Raw genomic sequence first — 21,387 nt, 5'->3', positions numbered from 1 at the left:
ACCTCCTTCCGCTGAGAAAAGGGGACACAGTCTTCCAGCTGATTGCAAAACTCAAGTCACGCTGCATTATTTCTGCATCATGCGCCAATTAACGTTACTTATATGACCAGAGAAAGTTAAATATTCCTCTATTAAAAAAGACAAGCCGCAAATAATAACACAAGCTTATCGGAACACTTTCCTACTCATTCATTGCAGCTGCAGTGCTGGTTGTAGCGTGAGTGGAAGTAGGGAGAACACACATTTTATGGCTTTATAAAAGTGTTGAACAAAGTGTTGACAGTGCTGATTAACAACCTAAACATCAACTTACTCATAAAAACAGCAGCTCTTTGCTGTATTTGTTGAGTTCTAGTAATGTTTTTGAAATCTCAGTATCAACTTTGCTGTGCGTTTGAGGCCTCTTTTTACAGTTTATGCCTCGAGGAAACTGCAGATGTGCTGATCTGAGCGGCCAGCGGTAGGCCTATGGCTGCACTTGACTTGCTCTCTGGGCCTGCTGGGTAGGCAGAGTTCTACCTTCAGACATGAAATGGTTCAAAATGGGAACACTTTGCCTTATTAGACTGCTGAATCAAGTGCACCTACCGCCAACGGTACGAAAAAATAAATAAATAGGAATGTAATGCTATTTAAACAAATGTTTTTTACATAACTGTTTGGTGATTAGGAATGCCTTGAAGATTAACCAGTTAGTGACCACAGGTCTAGGGTGGGCGACAAACAAAAAATATCCAGTTAGCGGTAGTGCTGTGGGTGAAGGAGAATGGCAAGAATCGTGCAAGCTATCAGGGAGGCCACAAACAGACAAATAATAGCACAGTACAACAGTGGTGTGTAGAACAACATCTCAGAATGCACAACTTGTCGAGCATTGTCACGATTTGGCTATTGCAGTAGCAGACCACGCTGGGTTCCACTCCTATGAGCTAAAAACAATAAGAATTTGTTCTGGAGGCAAATGGGGGTACAACCTGGTACTATACTGAACAAAAATTAATGTAACATGCAACAATTTCATAGATTTTACCGAGTTAGTTGATATAAGGAATTCAGTCAATTGAAATCAATTAATTAGGCCCTAATCTATGGATTTCACATGACTGGCAATGCAAATATGCATCTGTTGGTCACAGATACCCCCAAAAAAGTCAGTATCTGGTGTGATACTGACTATGGGGGCCTCATGCAGCGCGACACACATCTCCTTTGCATAGAGTTGATCAGGCTGTTGATTGTGGCCTGTAGAATGTTGTCCCACTCCTCCTCAATGGCTGTGTGAAGTTTGCTGGATATTGGCAGGAATTGAAACATGCTGTCGTACATGTCTATCCAGAGCATTCCAAACATGCTCATTGGGGGACAGGTCTGAGTATGCAGTAGAGGTCGACCGATTAATCGGAATAGCAGATTTAAAGTTTTCATAACAATCGGAAATCGGTATTTTTGGGTGCTGATTATTTTTTATTTTTTTAAATACATTTTATTTTTTCATAGCTTTATTTAACTAGACAAGTCAGTTAAGAACACATTCTTATTTTCAATGACGGCCTAGGAACGGTGGGTTAACTGCCTTGTTCAGGGGCAGAACGACAGATTTTCACCTTGTTAGCTCGGGGGATCCAATCTTGCAATCTTACAGTTAACTAGTCCAGCACAATCATGACCTGCCTCTCTCTCTCGTTGCACTCCACAGGGAGACTGCCTGTTACGCGAATGCAGTAAGCCAAGGTAAGTTGCTATCTAGCATTAAACTTATCTTTATAAAAAACAATCAATCATAATCACTAGTTAACTACACATGGTTGATGATATTACTAGATATTGTCTAGCGTGTCCTGCGTTGCATATAATCAGACTGAGCATACAAGTATCTGACTGAGCGGTGGTAGGCAGAAGCAGGCGCATAAACATTAATTCAAACAGCACTTTCGTGCGTTTTGCCAGCAGCTCTTCGTTGTGCGTCAAGCATTGCGCTGTTTATGACTTCAAGCCTATCAACTCCCAAGATGAGGCTGGTGTAACCAAAGTGAAATGGCTAGCTAGTTAGCGCACGCTAATAGCGTTTCAAACGTCACTCACTCTGAGCCTTCTAGTAGTTGTTCCCCTTGCTCTGCTTCGATGGTGGCTGTTGTCGTTGTGTTGCTGGTTCGAGCCCAGGGAGGAGCGAGGAGAGGGACGGAAGCTATACTGTTACACTGGCAATACTAAAGTGCCTGTAAGAACATCCAATAGTCAAAGGTTAATGAAATACAAATGGTATAGAGGGAAATAGTCCTATAATTCCTATAATAACTACAACCTAAAACTTCTTACCTGGGAATATTGAAGTTAATAAAAGGAACCACCAGCTTTCATATGTTCTCATGTTCTGAGCAAGGAACTGAAACGTTAGCTTTCTTACATGGCACATATTGCACTTTTACTTTCTTCTCCAACACTTTGTTTTTGCATTATTTAAAACAAAATGAACATGTTTCATTATTTACTTGAGGATAAATAGATTTTATTGATCTATTATATTAAGTTAAAATAAGTGTTCATTCAGTATTGTTATAATTGTCATTATTATAAATACATTTTTTTAAATCGGCCGATTAATCGGTATCGGCTTCTTTGGTCCTCCAATAATCGGTATCGGCGTTGAAAAATCATAATCGGTCGACCTCTAGTATGCAGGCTGTGGAAGCACTGGGACATTTTCAGCTTCCAGGAATTGTGTACAGATCCTTGCGATATGGGGCCATGCATTATCATGCTGAAAAATGAGGTGATGGCGGCAAATGAATGGCACGACAATGGGCCTCAGAATCTTGTCACGTTATCGCTGTGCATTCAAAGTGACATAGATAAAAAGCTTGAAGTCCGTAGCTTATGCCTTCCCATACTATAACCCCACCGCCACCATGGGGCACTCTGTTCACAACATTTACATCAGCAAACCGCTCGCCCAGTTGTGAGGCCGGTTGGATGTATTGCCAAATTCTCTAAATCGAAGTTTGAGAGAAATTAATGTAACGGTTGAGAAATGGTGCACTTGTGTAATGATCTTGCTGTTTTAATCAGCTTCTTGAGATGCCATACCTGTCAGGTGGATGGATTATCTTGGCGAAGGAGAAATGCTCACTAACAGGAATGTAAACAAATTTGTGCATACAATTTTGAGGGAAATAAGCTTTTTGTGCATATGGAACATTTCTGGAATTTCAGCTCATGAAACATGAAACCAACCCCTAACATGTGTTCATATTTTTGTTCAGTGTAGATGAGTGTACCTAATAAACGTGTGTGTGTGTGTTAGCTGCTTATAGCCCCATGTTGGGGATAGGAATTCTTAACTACAGTGAATGTCTATCGCTCCAATAACCCTTATACTCTCTTACTCAAAATCCTTGTGCATGCAAACCTATGTAGCCCTCTTCTCCAATCCAGGTGATCATGGCAGAAATGGAGGACATTGTTGACCGCTTGCCTGTTGAAGAGGAAGACGAGGAGTCCGAGAGAGATGAAGAGGAGAGAGAATTTGACTGGGTGGTGGACGAGGCTGATGAACTCGATGAGGATGCAGTTCTTCTGGACACTGAAGAAGAGCCCTTTGAGTTGGACCAGCCAGCTGAGCGCAGTGGCCACATAGCAGTGGTGGATGGCCACTGCATGTATGTTTGGGGAGGATATAAGGTAAGCAAGTATGACTGACAGACATTCGGAATTTGCTGTCGGATGAACAGTAATATTTATTAAGACCTTTGTTTAGATGTTAGTTTATAGTGTATCTAAATAATAGGATTCTGAACTACACCATTCCAATCAGTCTTTAACCATCATTTTTACTGGGAGATTTGGCATCCACTTTGACCTCCCTAAACATTTTGTCTGGAGTTTTACTGTGTTATCTATTACCAGGGAAAGTGTGACATGGGTCAAGTGGACCAAAAACGATGTCAAGATTCTTGTAATTCCATTGACTTCCCTCTTGCTTGTCTTCTCACTAGAATTCCCAGACCACTGGCTTCATTGACTTATACTTGCCAAGAAATTTTATTTTATTTTTTATTTTACCTTTATTTAACCAGGCAAGTCAGTTAAGAACAAATTCTTATTTTCAATGACGGCCTGGGAACAGTGGGTTAACTGCCTGTTCAGGGGCAGAACGACAGATTTGTACCTTGTCAGCTCGGGGGTTTGAACTCGCAACCTTCCGGTTACTAGTCCAACGCTCTAACCACTAGGCTACCCTGCCGCCCCCAAATGAAATCTGGATATACAACATGGAGACAGAACGATGGTAATAAGGATTTTAACTTAATTTCGTTTGTAGTTATGTTTCTAGCTGTGAAATCTAGATTGTCACAAATCAAATGGCACCCTAGTCCCTATATTGTGCACAACTTTTGACCAGACTTTATACAGTGCCTTCAGAAAGTATTCATATCACTTGACTTATTCAACATTTTGTTGTTACAGCCTGAATAAAATAATGGATTAGACTAAAACTCAATACCCAATAATGACAAAGCGAAAATGTTTTTAGAAACTTTAGCAAATTTATTGAAAATGAAATACAGATATCTAATGTATTCACACCCCTGAGTCAATCCATGTTAGAATCACCTTTGGCAGCGACTACAGCTATGAGTCTTTCTGGGTGAGCTTTGCACACCTGGATTGTACAATATTTGCAAATTATTATTTAAAAAATTCTTCAAGCTCTGAAGTTGGTTGTTGATCATTACTAGACAGCCATTTAAGTCTTACCATATATTTCCCAACCAATTTGAAATCAAAGCTATAACTAGGCCACTCAGGAACATTCAATGTCATCTTGGTAAGTAACTCCAGTGTATTTGGCCTTGTGTTTTAGGGTACAGTCCTGATGAAAGGTGAATTTGTCTCCCAGTATCAGTTGGAAGACAGACTGAACCAGGTTTTCCTCAAGGATTTTGCCTGTACTTAGTGCTATTCTGTTTATTTTTATCTTAAACTCTGGAATCCTTGCCGATGACAAGCATACCCATAACATGATGCAGCCACCACCACGCTTGACAATGAAGCGATGTAGTGATGTTGTGTAGGACTTGCCCCAAACATAACACTTTGTATTCAGGCCTTTATTTTAGGGCTTTTTACTTTAGTGCCTTATTGTAAACATGATGCATATTTTTGTAATATTTATATTCTGTACAAGCTTCATTTTCATTCAGTCAATTAGGTTATAGTATTGTAGAGTAGCTACAATGTTGTTGATCCATCCTCCGTTTTCTCCTATCACAGCTATTAAACCATTTTAAAGTCACCATTGACCTCATAGTGAAATCCCTACAGTTTCCTTCCTCTCCGGCAGGAAGGACGCCTCTTTCTTTGTAGTGACTGGGTGTATTGATACACCATCAAAAGTGTAATAACTTCACCATGCTCAAAGGGATATTCCATATCAGTTTTTTTTTAAAACCCATCTACTAATAGGTTGCCGTCTTTGCGAGGCATTGGAAGACCTCCCTGGTCTTTTGTTTGAAATGTACTGCTCAACTGAGAGACCTTACAGATAATTTTTATGTGTGGGGTAGCAATGAGGTAGTCATTAATAAATCATGTTAAACACTTATTGTACACAGTGTCCATGCAACATATGACTTGTTAAGCACATTTTTATTCCTGGACTAGGCAATTCAGCTTTTCATTTAATTTTTTTAAATTATTTGTAAACATTTTGAAAAACAATTCCACTTTGACATTATGGGCTATTGTGTGTAGGCTAATGCCACAAACTAAATGTAATCCATTTTAAATTCAGGCTACAACACAATGTGGTAAAAGTCAAGGGGTGTGAATACTTTCTGAACGGCACTATCTACTGTCTGTATTTGCAGGAAGAAGCAGATGGCGGGGGGTAACCTTCATGCCGCCATGTCTGGCAGCTGTGGAGTGTGTGTGGACGGCGTCCTCTATCTGTTTGGAGGCCACCATGCCAGAGGAAACACTAACCGGTTGTGTGTGTGCGTGTTACGTCTTGTATAATTTCGGGACACAGAACCAAATTTCTCGTGCACGCTGGCCAAATGCTGTATTTGCAGTAGTATTCTAGGGGCAAAGGATTTCAAAGTCCACACCCCTCCCTTTCTGCCAAAGCCGTTCGCAGCCCCTCCCTTTCCAGAAACTGGAAATATTTTGTGCTGCATGCTACCAACATGGAGATATCTTTCGATGCAGTGATGATTAGAGAATTACAGAATTTTCCATTTAAAATCCCTGCTCCCACTTTAAAGCAACAATCCCAAAGCGGCTCCCCAACCCTGGTTTGGTAAACCGCTGAGGGATGGTTCTGGAAAAATGTAACCACTCAAATTCATAGGGAGAGCTATGAATGCAAGGACTGACCATCCATGATATCTAAATTATAGTTTTAACCCTGGTTTCAGGCTATATAGTGTTTTACAGTTTATTTATTTACAAACATTGGAGTAAAAATAAGATTTTGTTTTGGTTTCTAATGGGGTACGAGGGTTGAACTAAGTTCATGAGGCATTTATAAGTTCTGAAAGAATCAATGGGCTACATATCAATTTATTAAGTCCACAAATGGATGTAGCAACTGCTGATTGTTCCTTTAAGCAGGACATTCACCATGGCATGATTTATGCTATCTCACCTCAGAAGCCTGTTTGACTTAAAGGCCCAATGCAGCCAAATCATTTCTGGGTAACTATTAAGTACCTTACTGTAATTGTTTTCCATTAAAACTAACATTTGCTTAATAGCAACAACAAAAAATTCTCAAGCAAGAATTTTGCAAGGACTGTGGCTGAGTGGGGAGGGGAAAACGTAATACTAGCTGTTATTGGGATACAGGTTTGGAAATCTTTATTGGTCTATTAATCAATTTATGGCCTGGTGACATCACCAGGAAAGCCTAAACACCTGCCCATGCAAACAGGCTAATTAGATGGCCGTATGCATTTTTTTATTTTTTTACAGTAACCAGGTTTCCAGCCAACCTTAGAGTAAAGTAATTAAGTAAAACATGCAATGACCAGCATGATGGAAACACATGATGGACTCCCCAAATGTCGACAAAACTAAATGCACTAGGTGTGATCTTTTTGTGTTTGTAAAATATATTTTAGAGAAATATCGGTGGAAATGCTTTTATGCGTAAGTATTGATATAATAACATATCGAAGTAAACGCAATGACATGTCCTCCCACTACGACTCGTCAGGAAAGCATGCTGTTTATTAGGCTACAGATGTAATGAATGATGAACTTCACAGAGTGGTGAAAGTGCAAGGTGATGCTCCTTTCCAATAAATATTGAGGTTCTTATTCTGGTGATATCTTAATCGATGCTTGGCTGCCATTTGACAAATCTCAATCTTTTGTCCTTAATAATAATCTCATCATGTAGGCTATATGTCCGCTCTAGCCAACAGTGTGCCAATAAAGCTGTTGGCTGGAGAGCAATACCAGTGGGCACCCGCAAAAAACATTTTGCGATGGAAGCCCATTTAACTTTTAATCGCTACATTTGCTGTACAATGATACAAAACACAGAACAGAATTGACTGCACTGGGCCTTTAAAATGTTAATGTCTGTTACAAGAGACTAGTCTTATTCCATTTATACCGTCTGCCCTTCAGGTCTTTCGGCTCCCTCTCCAAACACCTCTCCTCTGCTGGGAGGAGATGAAGCATCTCAAGGGCCTGGCCCCGTCCTGCAAGGACAAACTGGGCTGCTGGGTTCACAAGAATAGGTGAGTTAGTCTATTGGCAGGCAGTGTGTTTATATAATAGGTCTTCGAGTTGCTCCATCTCATTACCTCTAAAGCAGCCTTTACCAAGCTATGGGGTTGCAAGAGAAATTCTACACAGATCATACAAAATTGACTGATGATCTTCCCAATACCTTTCTGATGCATTTGTCACTTCAAACCATTTCTACATTAACTGTTCACAGGCTAGTATTCTTCGGTGGCTACGGATATATGGCACAAGGAGCTCACAGAGGGACATTTGAATACGATGAAACTTCATTCATGGTATGGTCAATTAATTGCACAACCCTTGAAACCTTCAGCTGCTTTTAACACCAGTATGAAAATGGTCTGTTAAGTGTATCTGTCTGCAGCAAAGGGAGTTGTCAATAATTGTAAAGTTCTTGGTCGTGTTAATTAAGCACCAAACTTTTTTTTTTTTAACTGAAACGGGGATGGACAACCTGGATTACCAATAAGAAACACACATTTTTGTTCCGTAGTTAAATGTTTGCATGCCCTAATGAAAACAATCCCTTCTCTGTGTGTTGTAACAGGGAGATAATCCGGGGCGGGGCTGGAACAACCACATTCACATCCTGGACCTGTCCACCTGGAGCCAGCCAGTCACCAAGGTAACAGCATTCCCTTAAATCATGTCACAACTTTCTGTGTTGGAAGCCATTTTGCACATCTGTTTCAATGGGAGCTCCAGTCTCACCTCTCCATTCCCCCTTTCTATTGAAGGGTAATGCCCCATCTCCCCGGGCAGCACATGCCTGTGCCAAGGTGGGCAACCGAGGCTATGTGTTTGGGGGGCATTACAGGGTAAGTAGGAATGTTCTGAAAAGAGATTACTCAAGTTCCTGCTGAGTTTACGGTCACACTGTCTAATGTGAAATTGTATCACGGGCCTGTAGATAGATGTTGACCATGTTCATTTCTATGACTTATCACATAAAGGATCTTGTATTCTAAATGTTTGATGCTTTGTCTCTTTTACAACAGGATTACCGCCTGAACAACTTGCACTACATCGACATGGATTCCTGGGAGTGGCATGAAATGTAGTCCTCATCCAAAATGTCTTCATGCATGTTATAGCATTAAACACCTTTTTTTAGGGGAAGGGGCTGTGCTCTAACCCATAGATGTACCTCTGTTCACCTTTATGGGACTAACCCTTTACCCCGGTCCTATTTCCCCTTGACCTTCCCTTGCCCCTCTACAGGAGTGTTCCTCAGCAGGGTCCTGTGGGACACTCATGGCACTCCCTCACCCCCGTGTCACCTGATCACATCTTCCTGTTCGGAGGCTTCACAACATATAGAGAGACACTGAGTGAGTGAAGAATACTTCCTTATCCATTTTCCTTGAGTCCATGGCATGACCAAATGTTTTTATTCCTCCATCCTTTTGTAATATATACAGGTGACGCTTGTCTGTACTGCGTCAGCAAGAACAAGTGGCAGCAGTACAAGCACAATCATACACAGAGCCCCAGGTAATATCACAAGAGAGAAACCAATTAGTGGTCATGAATGGGAGCTGCTTGTTTCACTGTTTGTGTGTGTGTGTCCTTAGTCATTTTCCTCTTTTTTTGTGTCAGGCTCTGGCACACGGCCTGTTCCGGTCCTGATGGGGAGGTCTTTGTGTTTGGCGGTTGTGCCAATAACCTGCTGTCCCATCAGCGAGCAGTGAGTACAGTGAGACCACAAGTGTCACTTAAAATTAGAACTACAAACTGATTGATAACAAGGTTTACTACCAAGTATGGTTTGAATAAAGATATGTCAATTGCCTTTAACAGGCTCACAGCAAAGAGTTGCTGGTGTTCACGGTTCAACCAAAGTCACTTGTCTGGTGAGTAGAGAAACAACCCTGAACCCAGACAAAAACATGGCCCTAACTACTGGGTTTTGTTTATTAGGGAGGGCATGCAACAACAAAGGTTCAGTAGTCAGTCCGTTTGGTGCCTAATGAACACATCTTTTAGTCAATGTAAAACTTGCTTGTCCCCCTCTCTAGGTTCTGTATGGAAGCAGCATTGCAGCACAGAGAGTTGCTGGCTGCGTCATGGGACTGCTTGCCTAAACACCTGCTACACAGTCTCAAACAGAGGATGGGAGGCATCAATGCACTTGTGTCATGAGGCATATACCACCACATTCTATGGGATGCCGGGGTGTGTGTGGACAGCCATGACCTTGGTGCTAGCTGAACAAAGAGGACAGCTCAACCCATCTTGTCATGAGTGTTATTAATTTAGTGAAAAAATTGTAGGCTTTTGATGGGAGTGGTGTTGGCCAGTCAGCAAGCATGGCAACGTTCATTATCCTTACGTGTGAATTTGTCATGCCAGTGTTTGAAAATGTATATTTTTTTTTTAAGTGAAAGTACCATGTTCAGTCCTGCTGGAAAGGTGTTATACCTTTGACCATGTTAGTCAGAAGAGGCTTGTGTAGTATTTTCTGTTTTTAATCAGGTAATAATACCAGTTGCACTGAAGTTACCACAAAAAGTTTCTCATTTTGTATTATTTGCACAAGTTTCATTTTGAAGAAAAAATAAATTTAAAATCAGATTTTGTTCGGACATTTTGCATATTGCTTTCCCCCTCCCTGTCATCTTGAAGTAAAGATCCAGGAAAATGTAATGATTCGGTGCACAAGCTTTTCCTGTCATCCAATTGCAGACATCATAGTACTATTAAGGGTGGGGTTAACTCTGTTTCGTGAAGAAAGTCCATGTCGACTAAATTGTATAGGTCTATTTCTTCTTGGCTGCCATTAGGTTAGGTGCTGACACTTTAACTTTGCCTGGGATGTTTCTTGATAAATCTGTATCCTGAAATGAGAAAAGGATGGTTGTTGTTTTGTGCCAAGTGGCTACGCAGTCATTCATATCAAGTAATAGCTAAGGTGCTTACATATTCTAGAATGTCAAATTAATTTTATATACATAAATCACCCGTTTATAAATGGCAAAGCTCTCAGTATAGTGATGCAAGTCTTTAGATGTTGTACGCAATGTTATATTCCCTTTTGCGCGACTCTTAATTTTGCTGTTCAATTCTCCGTGTAGCCTGCTGCATGCCAAAGTAAAGGAAACACTAACTTGTTGGCCACCACTATGGCTTTGGCCACCACTATGCCTCTTGGCATAGATTCTACAACTGTCTGTAGCTTTCAATATACTTTGTATTCTTCATTTACTTAGATGTTGTGGATAAAGTTTGGAATGACACAATTTCAAGTGTACAACGTCTAAAGACCTGCATCACTATACTGAGAGCTTTGCTGTTTCTAAAAGGATGTATTTGGAGCCTTTGTTCATATTTTTCGGAAGTGATTTGCTGTTTGGGGTTTCTCAAATGTGAAATCACAAAAGATTTGTCTGGACCGGCATGTTATAGAAATAACATTCCATTTACATAAAATAACTCGAGCACGTTGGCTACCTGCCATTCAGTAGTCTCAAAATTGACTCTGTCCAATAAAAATAACTTGTTTTGTTACAGTGCACCCTAATGAACACGTTCCGCCTTACCTTGACACTGCGAAACAGGTCCTTCTCTCTAGTCGAAGCCTCCCTGGCCTTCATGAAGCTGAATACTGCAGTGCGGGCAGCTGGGAGGACAAAATATAGATACAGAATTTCCTAGGATCCAGCCATTTATAATACTAGATAAGACCTGCACACTGTCAAAAAAAGTTTTGGATTTATTCCCTTTTTTGTTACTGTGCGGGTCTCCACCTCTTCCAGTATTCATATTTTGACTCATATGCACCTGGAACAGACACTATTCAGTAGTAAGGACCTTAAGACGCAAGTGCTGAGCGATTAGTGCTTGAGGTTGTTTTGGTTCATTTAAAAATATATATGGATGGAACGCTGAAACAATTAATAAAAAGTCCCATGAAGGTATTGACTGCTTTTCACTTATGGACCATAATTTATTCACTTTAATAAAATACTTCAGTTGTGTATTACATTTGTTTTATGACTTTTTATTTAATTCCAAGTCATCATCTCTATAGAGCTGCTACATATGCTATCTGATAAAACCACAATTTTGTAGTTTTTCAAAGTAAAGGCATACTTTTATGACTGCTGAATACCAACAACCAATCACTTATCATGTATTTTCAGGTAGAGATACCTCGTGAAGCAACAGCTGCTCTCTATATCCCCTCAAGATCGTGATTTCTTCTGCCTCTTCATAGCAGGCATAAAAGAAACCAACCAGACAAGTAGATGCGCAATTGAGAATTCTCTTCGATTATAATCACAGCCGTATATATTCCCCCCCAAGCAGACACATCGATGGCTCTGAACGAACTTTATTTGACTCTTTGCAAACTGGAATCCATACATCCTGAGGCTGCATTCATTGTAGCTGGGGATTTTAACAAGGCTAATCTGAAAACAAGACTCCCTAAATTGTATCAACATATCGATTGCGCAACCAGGGCTGGAAAAATCTTGGATCATTGTTATTCTAACTTCCGCGACGCATATAAGGCCCTGCCCCGCCCTCCTTTCAGAAAAGCTGACCACGACTCCATTTTGCTGATCCCTGCCTACAGACAGAAACTAAAACAAGAACCTCCAACGCTGGTCCGACCAAGCTGATTCCACACTCCAAGACTGCTTTCATCACGTGGACTGGGATATGTTTCGTATTGCGTCAGATAACAACATTGACGAATACGCTGATTCGGTGTGTGAGTTCATTAGACCGTGCGTTGAAGATGTCGTTCCCATAACAACGATTAAAACATTCCCCAACCAGAAACCGTGGATTGATGGCAGCATTCGCGTGACACTGAAAGCGCGAACCACTGCTTTTAATGAGGGCAAGGTGACTGGTAACATGACCGAATACAAACAGTGCAGCTATTCCCTCCGCAAGGCTATCAAACAAGCTAAGCGTCAGTATAGAGACAAAGTAGAATCTCAATTCAACGGCTCAGACACAAGAGGTATGTGGCAGGGTCTACAGTCAATCACGGACTACAAGAAGAAAACCAGCCCAGTCACGGACCAGGATGTCTTGCTCCCAGGCAGACTAAATAACTTTTTTGCCCGCTTTGAGGACAATACAGTGCCACTGCCTGCAACGGCCTGCAACGAAAACATGCGGACTCTCCTTCACTGCAGCCGAGGTGAGTAAAACATTTAAACGTGTTAACCCTCGCAAGGCTGCAGGCCCAGACGGCATCCCCAGCCGCGCCCTCAGAGCATGCGCAGACCAGCTGGCCGGTGTGTTTACGGACATATTCAATCAATCCCTATACCAGTCTGCTGTTCCCACATGCTTCAAGAGGGCCACCATTGTTCCTGTTCCCAAGAAAGCTAAGGTAACTGAGCTAAACGACTACCGCCCCGTAGCACTCACTTCCGTCATCATGAAGTGCTTTGAGAGACTAGTCAAGGACCATATCACCTCCACCCTACCTGACACCCTAGACCCACTCCAATTTGCTTACCGCCCAAATAGGTCCACAGACGATGCAACCTCAACCACACTGCACACTGCCCTAACCCATCTGGACAAGAGGAATACCTATGTGAGAATGCTGTTCATCGACTACAGCTCAGCATTCAACACCATAGTACCCTCCAAGCTCGTCATCAAGCTCGAGACCCTGGGTCTCGACCCCGCCCTGTGCAACTGGGTACTGGACTTCCTGACGGGCCGCCCCCAGGTGGTGAGGGTAGGCAACAACATCTCCACCCCGCTGATCCTCAACACTGGGGCCCCACAAGGGTGCGTTCTGAGCCCTCTCCTGTACTCCCTGTTCCCCCACGCCTCCAACTCAATCATCAAGTTTGCGGACGACACAACAGTGGTAGGCTTGATTACCAACAACGACGAGACGGCCTACAGGGAGGAGGTGAGGGCCCTCGGAGTGTGGTGTCAGGAAAATAACCTCACACTCAACGTCAACAAAACTAAGGAGATGATTGTGGACTTCAGGAAACAGCAGAGGGAACACCCCCCTATCCACATCGATCGAACAGTAGTGGAGAGGGTAGTAAGTTTTAAGTTCCTCGGCATACACATCACAGACCACAAATTGGTCCACTCACACAGACAGCATCGTGAAGAAGGCGCAGTAGCGCCTCTTCAACCTCAGGAGGCTGAAGAAATTTGGCTTGTCACCAAAAGCACTCACAAACTTCTACAGATGCACAATCGAGAGCATCCTGGCGGGCTGTATCACCGCCTGGTACGGCAACTGCTCCGCCCACAACCGTAAGGCTCAAACTACCTGCCCTCCAGGACACCTACACCACCCGATGTTACAGGAAGGCCATAAAGATCATCAAGGACAACAACCACCGAGCCACTGCCTGTTCACCCCGCTATCATCCAGAAGGCGAGGTCAGTACAGGTGCATCAAAGCTGGGACCGAGAGACTGAAAAACAACTTCTATCTCAAGGCCATCAGACTGTTAAACAGCCACCACTAACATTGAGTGGCTGCTGCCAATACACTGACTCAACTCCAGCCACTTTAATAATGGGAATTGATGGGAAATGATGTAAAATATATCACTAGCCACTTTAAACAATGCTACCTAATATAATGTTTACATACCCTACATTATTCATCTCATATGTATACGTATGTACTGTACTCTATATCATCTACTGCATCCTTGTGTAATACATGTATCACTGGCCACTTTAACTGTGCCACTTTGTTTACATGCTCATCTCATGTGTGTATGCTGTACTCGATACCATCTACTGTATCTTGCCTATGCTGCTCTGTACCATCACTCATCCATATATCTTTATGTACATATTCTTTATCCCCTTACACTGTGTATAAGACAGTAGTTTTGGAATTGTTAGTTAGATTACTTGTTGGTTATTACTGCATTGTCGGAACTAGAAGCACAAGCATTTCGCTACACTCACATTAACATCTGCTAACCATGTGTATTTGATTTGATTGATTGTGGTCATTGGAGTTAATTACGTTTTATGCACTTAACTATGTAGAATTCTGACTTGTTGGAAACTACAACTCCCTCACACAGTTCAGGCTGGATCTGATTTATTTATAGAGAAACAACAATGTGCGGATTGAGCTCAGAAAAACTGAACGAAATGGAATTAATTTCAATTGAAACGACGTCGGATCAATTAGTTGTTTAAAAACTGAAAATTAACCGAAATGTTGGTTAATCACTCGGCACACACCCTCTTATCATTTATAACACGTTAACTGCTCTGATATTACCTTTTCCTTTCTTCTGGGTCCCTGGGGTCAACTTCACCTTGTGCCTAGTGGGAAACACTGTTGTTTAGCTAACTTTGAAAACATAGCCATGTCCCATTTCCTATGGCAAATGGAAGCGGAATAAGTATATCCCTATACGGGTAAATGGATTAATCAACATTCGTGTTAGGTTGGCTTCGATGGAATGGTAGGAATTACTGGCGTTACATAGATATTATAAAACTAGGTAGATATGTTGTCCTTACTTGTAGTTGGAGAGGGCAGTGTAGGGGGCACAGACTGGCACAGCGAACAGCAGTACATCCTCTGGGTGGGGTTGGCCCGTCAGAGAATTCAGCAGTTTCTCTGCTTCCTAAGGAAGTCAATGGGAGAGACACAATAAGACAAGGATGTTGGCCCTGCAACAAAGGATTTCATTAAAATATATTTATAGGCCAGGTTTGAACAGTAATACAGTAATCTCGAAGAACCCACCTCTGCTCCAGGGTTGTCTTGGTCCTGATCATCTCCTTCCTGCAACAGAAATAAATAGTCTTCCTCCCTTTTCTTCAGTCACCTTTGTTTCAATTCTTAGATCAAGAAAACATGGATTCAGAGGCCCTGTTCAAATATTCTTAAAATAATCACTGATCTGACAAATGGATTGATAATTGGTGCAAGTTTTCCATGGCATTGCTTTAACCAATTATGTCATGTAGATCAGTAGCTACGTTTATTAACTTGTCCAGTGATTTTTTTCTCGACATTTAGCCAGTTTGCATAGAAAATAGATGTGACAATTGCCTTCTACGGTGCATTTCCAGTCTTAACAGTCTTGTGTTGACAAAAACAGCTGGACATAATGACGTCACAACAAAAAAGAAAGCACTTTTTCACAAAAACCTAGTGTCAAATAGAAATGAAGTGTTTCCATGATACATTTAGGCAGCCTGTATTCCCTCCCACCTATCTGTTTCATGTCTCAGATAGCCCGCAAAAGCCATGGATAGAATGCAAGAATTTACAAAAATGTATCATGTGTCACACACCATGCCATGGTGAAACTTGCACTCCTGTAGATCTGAAATAATTGGATGGTGAAACTTGCATCTAGCCAACGTAATTCAAGCATTCTTGAAAGTCAAGACAATCCTTGTGGAAAAAATTATATTTAGAAAGCAGTAGGCATTTAGAATTAAATGTGGAGTGAAGCTTTGTAATTGCGTGATATCACGTGCCACACGTACCTTCATAAATGATTAAGCAATCAGCATTATTCAAAAAACAGTTTCCATCATCATTTGTTGCAATAAAAGAGTTTGACGAAAGAAAAATCCACCCGTCGAATAGTTAAACATTTAAAAAAGATGAAGTGTTGGTCCCATGTTTCATGAGTGGAAATATACCATGCGCACAAAAATATTATTTCTCTCAAATTTTGTGAACAAATTTTTTATATCCCCATTAGTGAGCATTTCTCCTTTTATCAACTGATTTCCTTCTATGAACTGTAACCTAGTAAAATCGTTGCGTGTTTTGCGTTTATATATTTTTGTTCAGTATTGATCTTTAGAACATTTCTATTATACTTTTGACCTATTTCTATTATACTAGTGGGGCGGCAGGTAGCCTAGTGGTTAGAGTGCTGGACTAGTAACCGAAAGGTTGCAAGATCAAATGCCCGAGCTGACAAGATAAAACTCTTGTCGTTCTGCCCCTGAACAAGGCAATTAACCCACTGTTCCTAGGCCGTCACTGAAAATAAGAATGTGTTCTTAACTGACTTGGCTAGTTAAATGTAATTACATTTTTTTTTTATCATCACAATTTTGGGACACTATTTTTGTCTAATAAACCTCAGGTCAATGGAAACCTGCCTAGTGATTACTTTGAGGAAGGAATCATTCATTTTAAGAGTATTTGCGTGTTCCCTGGAGAAAGGAAAACAAAACCTTTTTTTTTACCTTGTCATCCTGTTCAGGTGCTGCTCCCTCCTCCACAGCTAGACCCTCCTCTTCCCCTTCTGGTTTCTTTAAGATGACCTCCTGAGGACGGGGTCTCTGGGCTTGCTTCTGGGGTGCTTTTCTCAACACCTCGTCTTTGCCCTTCCCCTTCTTGCCCTTCTTAGGCTTCTCTTCCTTAGTGGAGCCAGCAGACTGCAGACGGAAAATTTCAATAAATTCCTGTACTGTACTGCTTTATTGGAAACATTTATTGGTAACCAGTAACCAGCCATAAAAAATTCAGTTTCATTCAATGTGTTTTTATACATTTTCTGGTATACAGATATGTTCATATCATTAATTTGTGTTCCAGTTCGTAATCCAGACATTTCAACAGTGTGAGGGAAAGTTCAACAACATACTCCTCACCCCCAACAATTTCATCATCAGCTCCCGATCCTCTTCATCTTGGTCTTTGTACTTCTCTTTAATTTTCTTCAGCTTGTTCTAGATTTCAACAACAGCATAGATGAAAAGCTTGACTTTCAAGAGCAGTTTATTCTAACTAATGCAACCACGAAGACAGCAAAGCTGACAACCTTAGCCGGACTAGAACCAATCTCTGGTCGAATTGGACTACAACTAATTTAGTTCATTTAAAACTTTGAAAATGTCTCACCTTTTGATGTCTCTTAAGAGGATGCTGAGAGGCTCCTCCCCCTCCTCCACTCTTGGTTTTCTGATTGGCTGCGGAGGCACCATGCGTCTCCTCAGTCTTTCCCTCTTCTTCCTGAGATTCAGAATGATCCTGTTTCCCCTTCTTCTCCTCCCTTTGGACAAGAAGAAAGCAGCAAAACAAAACCATTGCATTCATGCATGTTAGCCACGAGGGAAGGTTACATTGCTATGTATTTAGCTTACCTTCTTTGCTTGGCTGTAATGTGTTTTCCCCCCTCTTTTTGCGCCTCCACCTCAACCTAATGAAGAATAAATTGTACATACAGTTAAATCGGAAGTTTACATACACCTTAGCCAAATACATTTAAACTTTTTTCTCTCACAATTCCTGACATATAATCGTGGTAAAAATTCCCTGTCTTAGGATCACCACTATATTTTAAGAATGTAAAATGTCAGAATAATAGTAGAGAGTGATTTCAGCTTTTATTTCTTTCATCACATTCCCAGTGTGTCAGAAGTTTACAATACACTCAATTAGTATTTGGTTTCATTGCCTGTAAATTGTTTATATTAACTTGGGTTGAACATTAAGGGTAGCCTTCCACAAGCTTCCCACAATAAGTTGGGTGAATTTTGGCCCATTTTCACCCATTTTGGGTGAATTTTAGCCCACACGTTTTCTATAGGATTGAGGTCAGGGCTTTGTGATGGCCATTCCAATACCTTGACTTTGTTGTCCTTAAGCGATTTTGCCACAACATTGGAAGTATTCTTGAGGTCATTGTCCATTTGAAAGACCCAACATAACGATGGTCATTATGACAAAGAGTTATATTTTTGTTTCATCAGACCAAAGGACATTTCTCCAAAAAGTACGGTCTTTGTCCCCATGTGCAGTTCCAAACCGTAGTCTGGATTTTTTTATGGAGGGTTTGGAGCAGTGGCTTCTTCCTTGCAGAGTGGCCTTTCAGGTTATGTCGATATAGATACTTTAGTACCCGTTTCCTCCAGCATCTTCACAAGGTCCTTTGCTGTTGTTCTGGGAATGATTTGTACTTTTCGCACCAAAGTACGTTCATCTCTAGGAGACAGAACGAGTCTCCTTCCTGAGCGGTATGACGGCTGTGTGGTCCCATGGTGTTTATTGTTTGTACAGATGAACGTGGTACCTTCAGGCGTTTGGAAATTGCTCCCAAAGATGAACCAGACTTGTGGAGGTCTACAAAAAAATGTCTGAGGTATTGGCTGACTTCTTTTGATTTTCCCATGATGTCAAGCAAAGAGGCACGGAGTTTGAAGGTAGGCCTTGAAATACATCCACAGGTACACCTCCAATTGACGTCAATGGGCCTATCAGAAGCTTGTAAAGCCATGACAATTTTCTGGAATTTTTCTAGCTGTTTAAAACCACAGTCAACTTAATGTATGTAAACTTCTGACCCACTGGAATTGTGATACAGTGAAATAAGCTTACTTGTTTCATGCACAAAATAGATGTCTTAACTGACTTGCCAAAACGATAGTTTGTTAACAAGACATTTGTGGAGTGGTTGAAAAAGGTGTTTTAATGACTCCAACCTATGTGTATGTAAACTTCCGACTTCAACTGTATGATATTACGTTTACAAAATAAAAACGTATACTATAAAACATCAATTATTTCATTACTTAAATGCAAAAGGTCAGAAGTTCACCGATCACAATGGCTTTACCTGAATGGACACCTTTTTGAAACCAGCACTTTGGGTTTCCCTGGAGAGAGAAACAAACAGAAACCTTTCTGATACTGTTGCACTTTCGGGCACTGAACAGACCTGGGTCAAATAGACATCTCAAATACTTGAGCTGCACTTTATTCTGCCATCGTATCTTACGGCAAAAAAAAGAGCTTCTGGATATCAGGACAGCAATCACTCACCTTGTATTAGACAAATATTTTTTCTTCAACAAGCAGGATGCACAGGATGTACTTCAGACACCCAACAAGGCCAAAATCCCTGTCATTGGCAAGAGAAAGAGACGCAGGTATAGAGGACACAGGGCGGGTTTGCCTCGTAAGGATCCGCTGACAGCGTTTGGGAAATCTGCCCTTACCATCAATATTACTTGCCAACGTACAATCATTGGACAATAAATTAGATGAGGTACGATCACGAATATCCTACCAAAAGGACATCAAAAACTGTAATATCTTACATTTCACTGAATTGTGGCTGAATGACGACATGGATCAAATTTAGCTGGCGGGATATATACGCTGCACCGGCTAGATAGAACAACACACTACGTCCGGTAAGACGAGCGGGGTTCTGTGTATATTTGTAAAGAAAACAGCTGGTGCACGAAATCTAACCCAGAGGCGGCGCTCCTAGTGGCCGGGGACTTTAATGCAGGGAAACTTAAATCAGTCTTACCTCATTTCTATCAGCATGTTAAATGTGCAACCACATTTAAAAAATTCTAGGTAACCTTTACTCCACACACAGAGACGCGTACAAAGCTCTCCCTCGCTCTCTATTTAGCAAATCTGATCATAATTCTATCCTCCTGATTCCTGCTTACAAGTAAAAATTTAAGCAGGAAGCACCAGTGACTCGGTCTAAACTACAGGACTGTAGACTGTAGTAGAGCTGCCGCATTCAAGGTGCGGGACTCTAACCTGGAAGCTTCTAAGAAATCCTGCTATGTCCTCCGACGAACCATCAAACAGGCAAAGCGCCAATACAGGACTAAGATTGAATCGTACTACACTGGCTCCGACGCTCGTCAGATGTGGCAGGGCCTGCAAACTATTACAGACTACAAAGGGAAGAACAGCCACGAGCTGCCCAGTGACATGAGCCTACCAGACAAGCTAAATCATTGTCGGAGATCAGGCCTACCACTGTTGTGTCATCTGTAAACTTAATGGTGGTGCTGTAGTCGTGCCTGGCCATGCAGTCGCTTCGAGGCAAGCAACACCGAGGCATGCATGAGAGAATCAGCTGTTCCGGACGACTGTGTGATCACGCTCTCCGTAGCCGTCGTGAGAAATACCTTTTTTATAATTTACCAGTCATTGTTTCAACACAGCCTTGAAATGCTTGGACAGAGTTCAGGAGCCAAGATGATTTGGATGGACTCAGTCATTCCTGTAGAGTATCTTCTGTTTCCAGAAGGTGTCAAAGTTATCAATAAAAGTGACTACAGTAGTCTTTTAGCCAGATGTGTAATGCCAGCAGTCTGCTGAATCTTTCACACCTGCGGCCCGACGATGGTACTGGACCTGAAATTATTGGCTGTTTTTGAGTCTTAATGCTAAAATCAGTTCTTTAAAATCCATTTTGCAAACGTTCCAAGCTAGCTCTCCTGATGTCGTTTGACCCCACATGGATTACGACAGTGTCATGTGGGAAAAAGTAGGTGGGCGTGGCCCAGTAGCTTATGTAGGTTTGCTACTTGCTTGCTAAGTGTAGCTACTTCGCTCCTGTAGTCCTTCGCAAGCAAGCAGTTGCTACATTGAAAGTCAACGCGGTCCACATTGTCCCGGAACAAAACAAAGTAAACGCAGCTCCTGCAACGTTGGAAACGTTCAATGGCGGCATCCATTTGAGACCGCCGAGCCAGCTAGGCTAGCTGGGCTTTCGCGTCTCTCCCCCTATACAGAATCTGTCAGGATCCCAGCAGGACAGATAGCAGCGCTCACAGCAACTTAGCTCAACAGAGCCGTAGGATTCAAAATAAAACAAAAGTATATAAAAACACTGTCAGTAAACAGTCAGTAAAAACACTGTCAGT

At 41.6% G+C, this 21,387-nt stretch overlaps 2 protein-coding genes across 2 annotated transcripts in view; one reads left to right on the top strand and one right to left on the bottom strand.

The window, feature by feature from the left end:
* Window positions 1-3,438: 3,438 nt before the first annotated feature.
* On the top strand, window positions 3,439-9,900 carry LOC139383894 (kelch domain-containing protein 2-like). The gene is made up of 14 exons (XM_071128499.1): window positions 3,439-3,678; window positions 3,993-4,033; window positions 4,247-4,285; window positions 5,868-5,991; window positions 7,636-7,748; window positions 7,952-8,033; window positions 8,306-8,383; window positions 8,496-8,576; window positions 8,757-8,815; window positions 8,980-9,089; window positions 9,180-9,252; window positions 9,358-9,445; window positions 9,559-9,611; window positions 9,777-9,900. The coding sequence occupies exons 1-14, from the start codon at window positions 3,439-3,441 to the stop codon at window positions 9,898-9,900; spliced, it is 1,305 nt and encodes a 434-aa protein (XP_070984600.1).
* A 310-nt stretch (window positions 9,901-10,210) lies between these two features.
* LOC139383892 (ribosome quality control complex subunit NEMF) overlaps window positions 10,211-21,387 on the bottom strand; it is a 35,542-nt gene continuing 24,365 nt past the window's right edge. The window contains exons 23-32 of the mRNA XM_071128496.1: window positions 19,323-19,362; window positions 17,851-17,906; window positions 17,609-17,759; window positions 17,359-17,436; window positions 16,951-17,142; window positions 15,482-15,520; window positions 15,253-15,359; window positions 15,008-15,051; window positions 11,298-11,377; window positions 10,211-10,595 (exon numbers count right to left, since the gene is read on the bottom strand). Of these exons, the coding sequence (XP_070984597.1) occupies window positions 10,518-10,595; window positions 11,298-11,377; window positions 15,008-15,051; window positions 15,253-15,359; window positions 15,482-15,520; window positions 16,951-17,142; window positions 17,359-17,436; window positions 17,609-17,759; window positions 17,851-17,906; window positions 19,323-19,362 (865 nt within the window). The 3' untranslated portion in view covers window positions 10,211-10,517. The remainder of the gene's footprint in view (window positions 10,596-11,297; window positions 11,378-15,007; window positions 15,052-15,252; window positions 15,360-15,481; window positions 15,521-16,950; window positions 17,143-17,358; window positions 17,437-17,608; window positions 17,760-17,850; window positions 17,907-19,322; window positions 19,363-21,387) is intronic.

Source organism: Oncorhynchus clarkii, chromosome 25 (genome assembly GCF_045791955.1).
Source record: "Oncorhynchus clarkii lewisi isolate Uvic-CL-2024 chromosome 25, UVic_Ocla_1.0, whole genome shotgun sequence".
NCBI classification, from domain to species: domain Eukaryota; kingdom Metazoa; phylum Chordata; class Actinopteri; order Salmoniformes; family Salmonidae; genus Oncorhynchus; species Oncorhynchus clarkii.
Note: the sequence above shows the minus strand (reverse complement) of the source record. Positions and strands in the feature narration are given on the sequence as shown.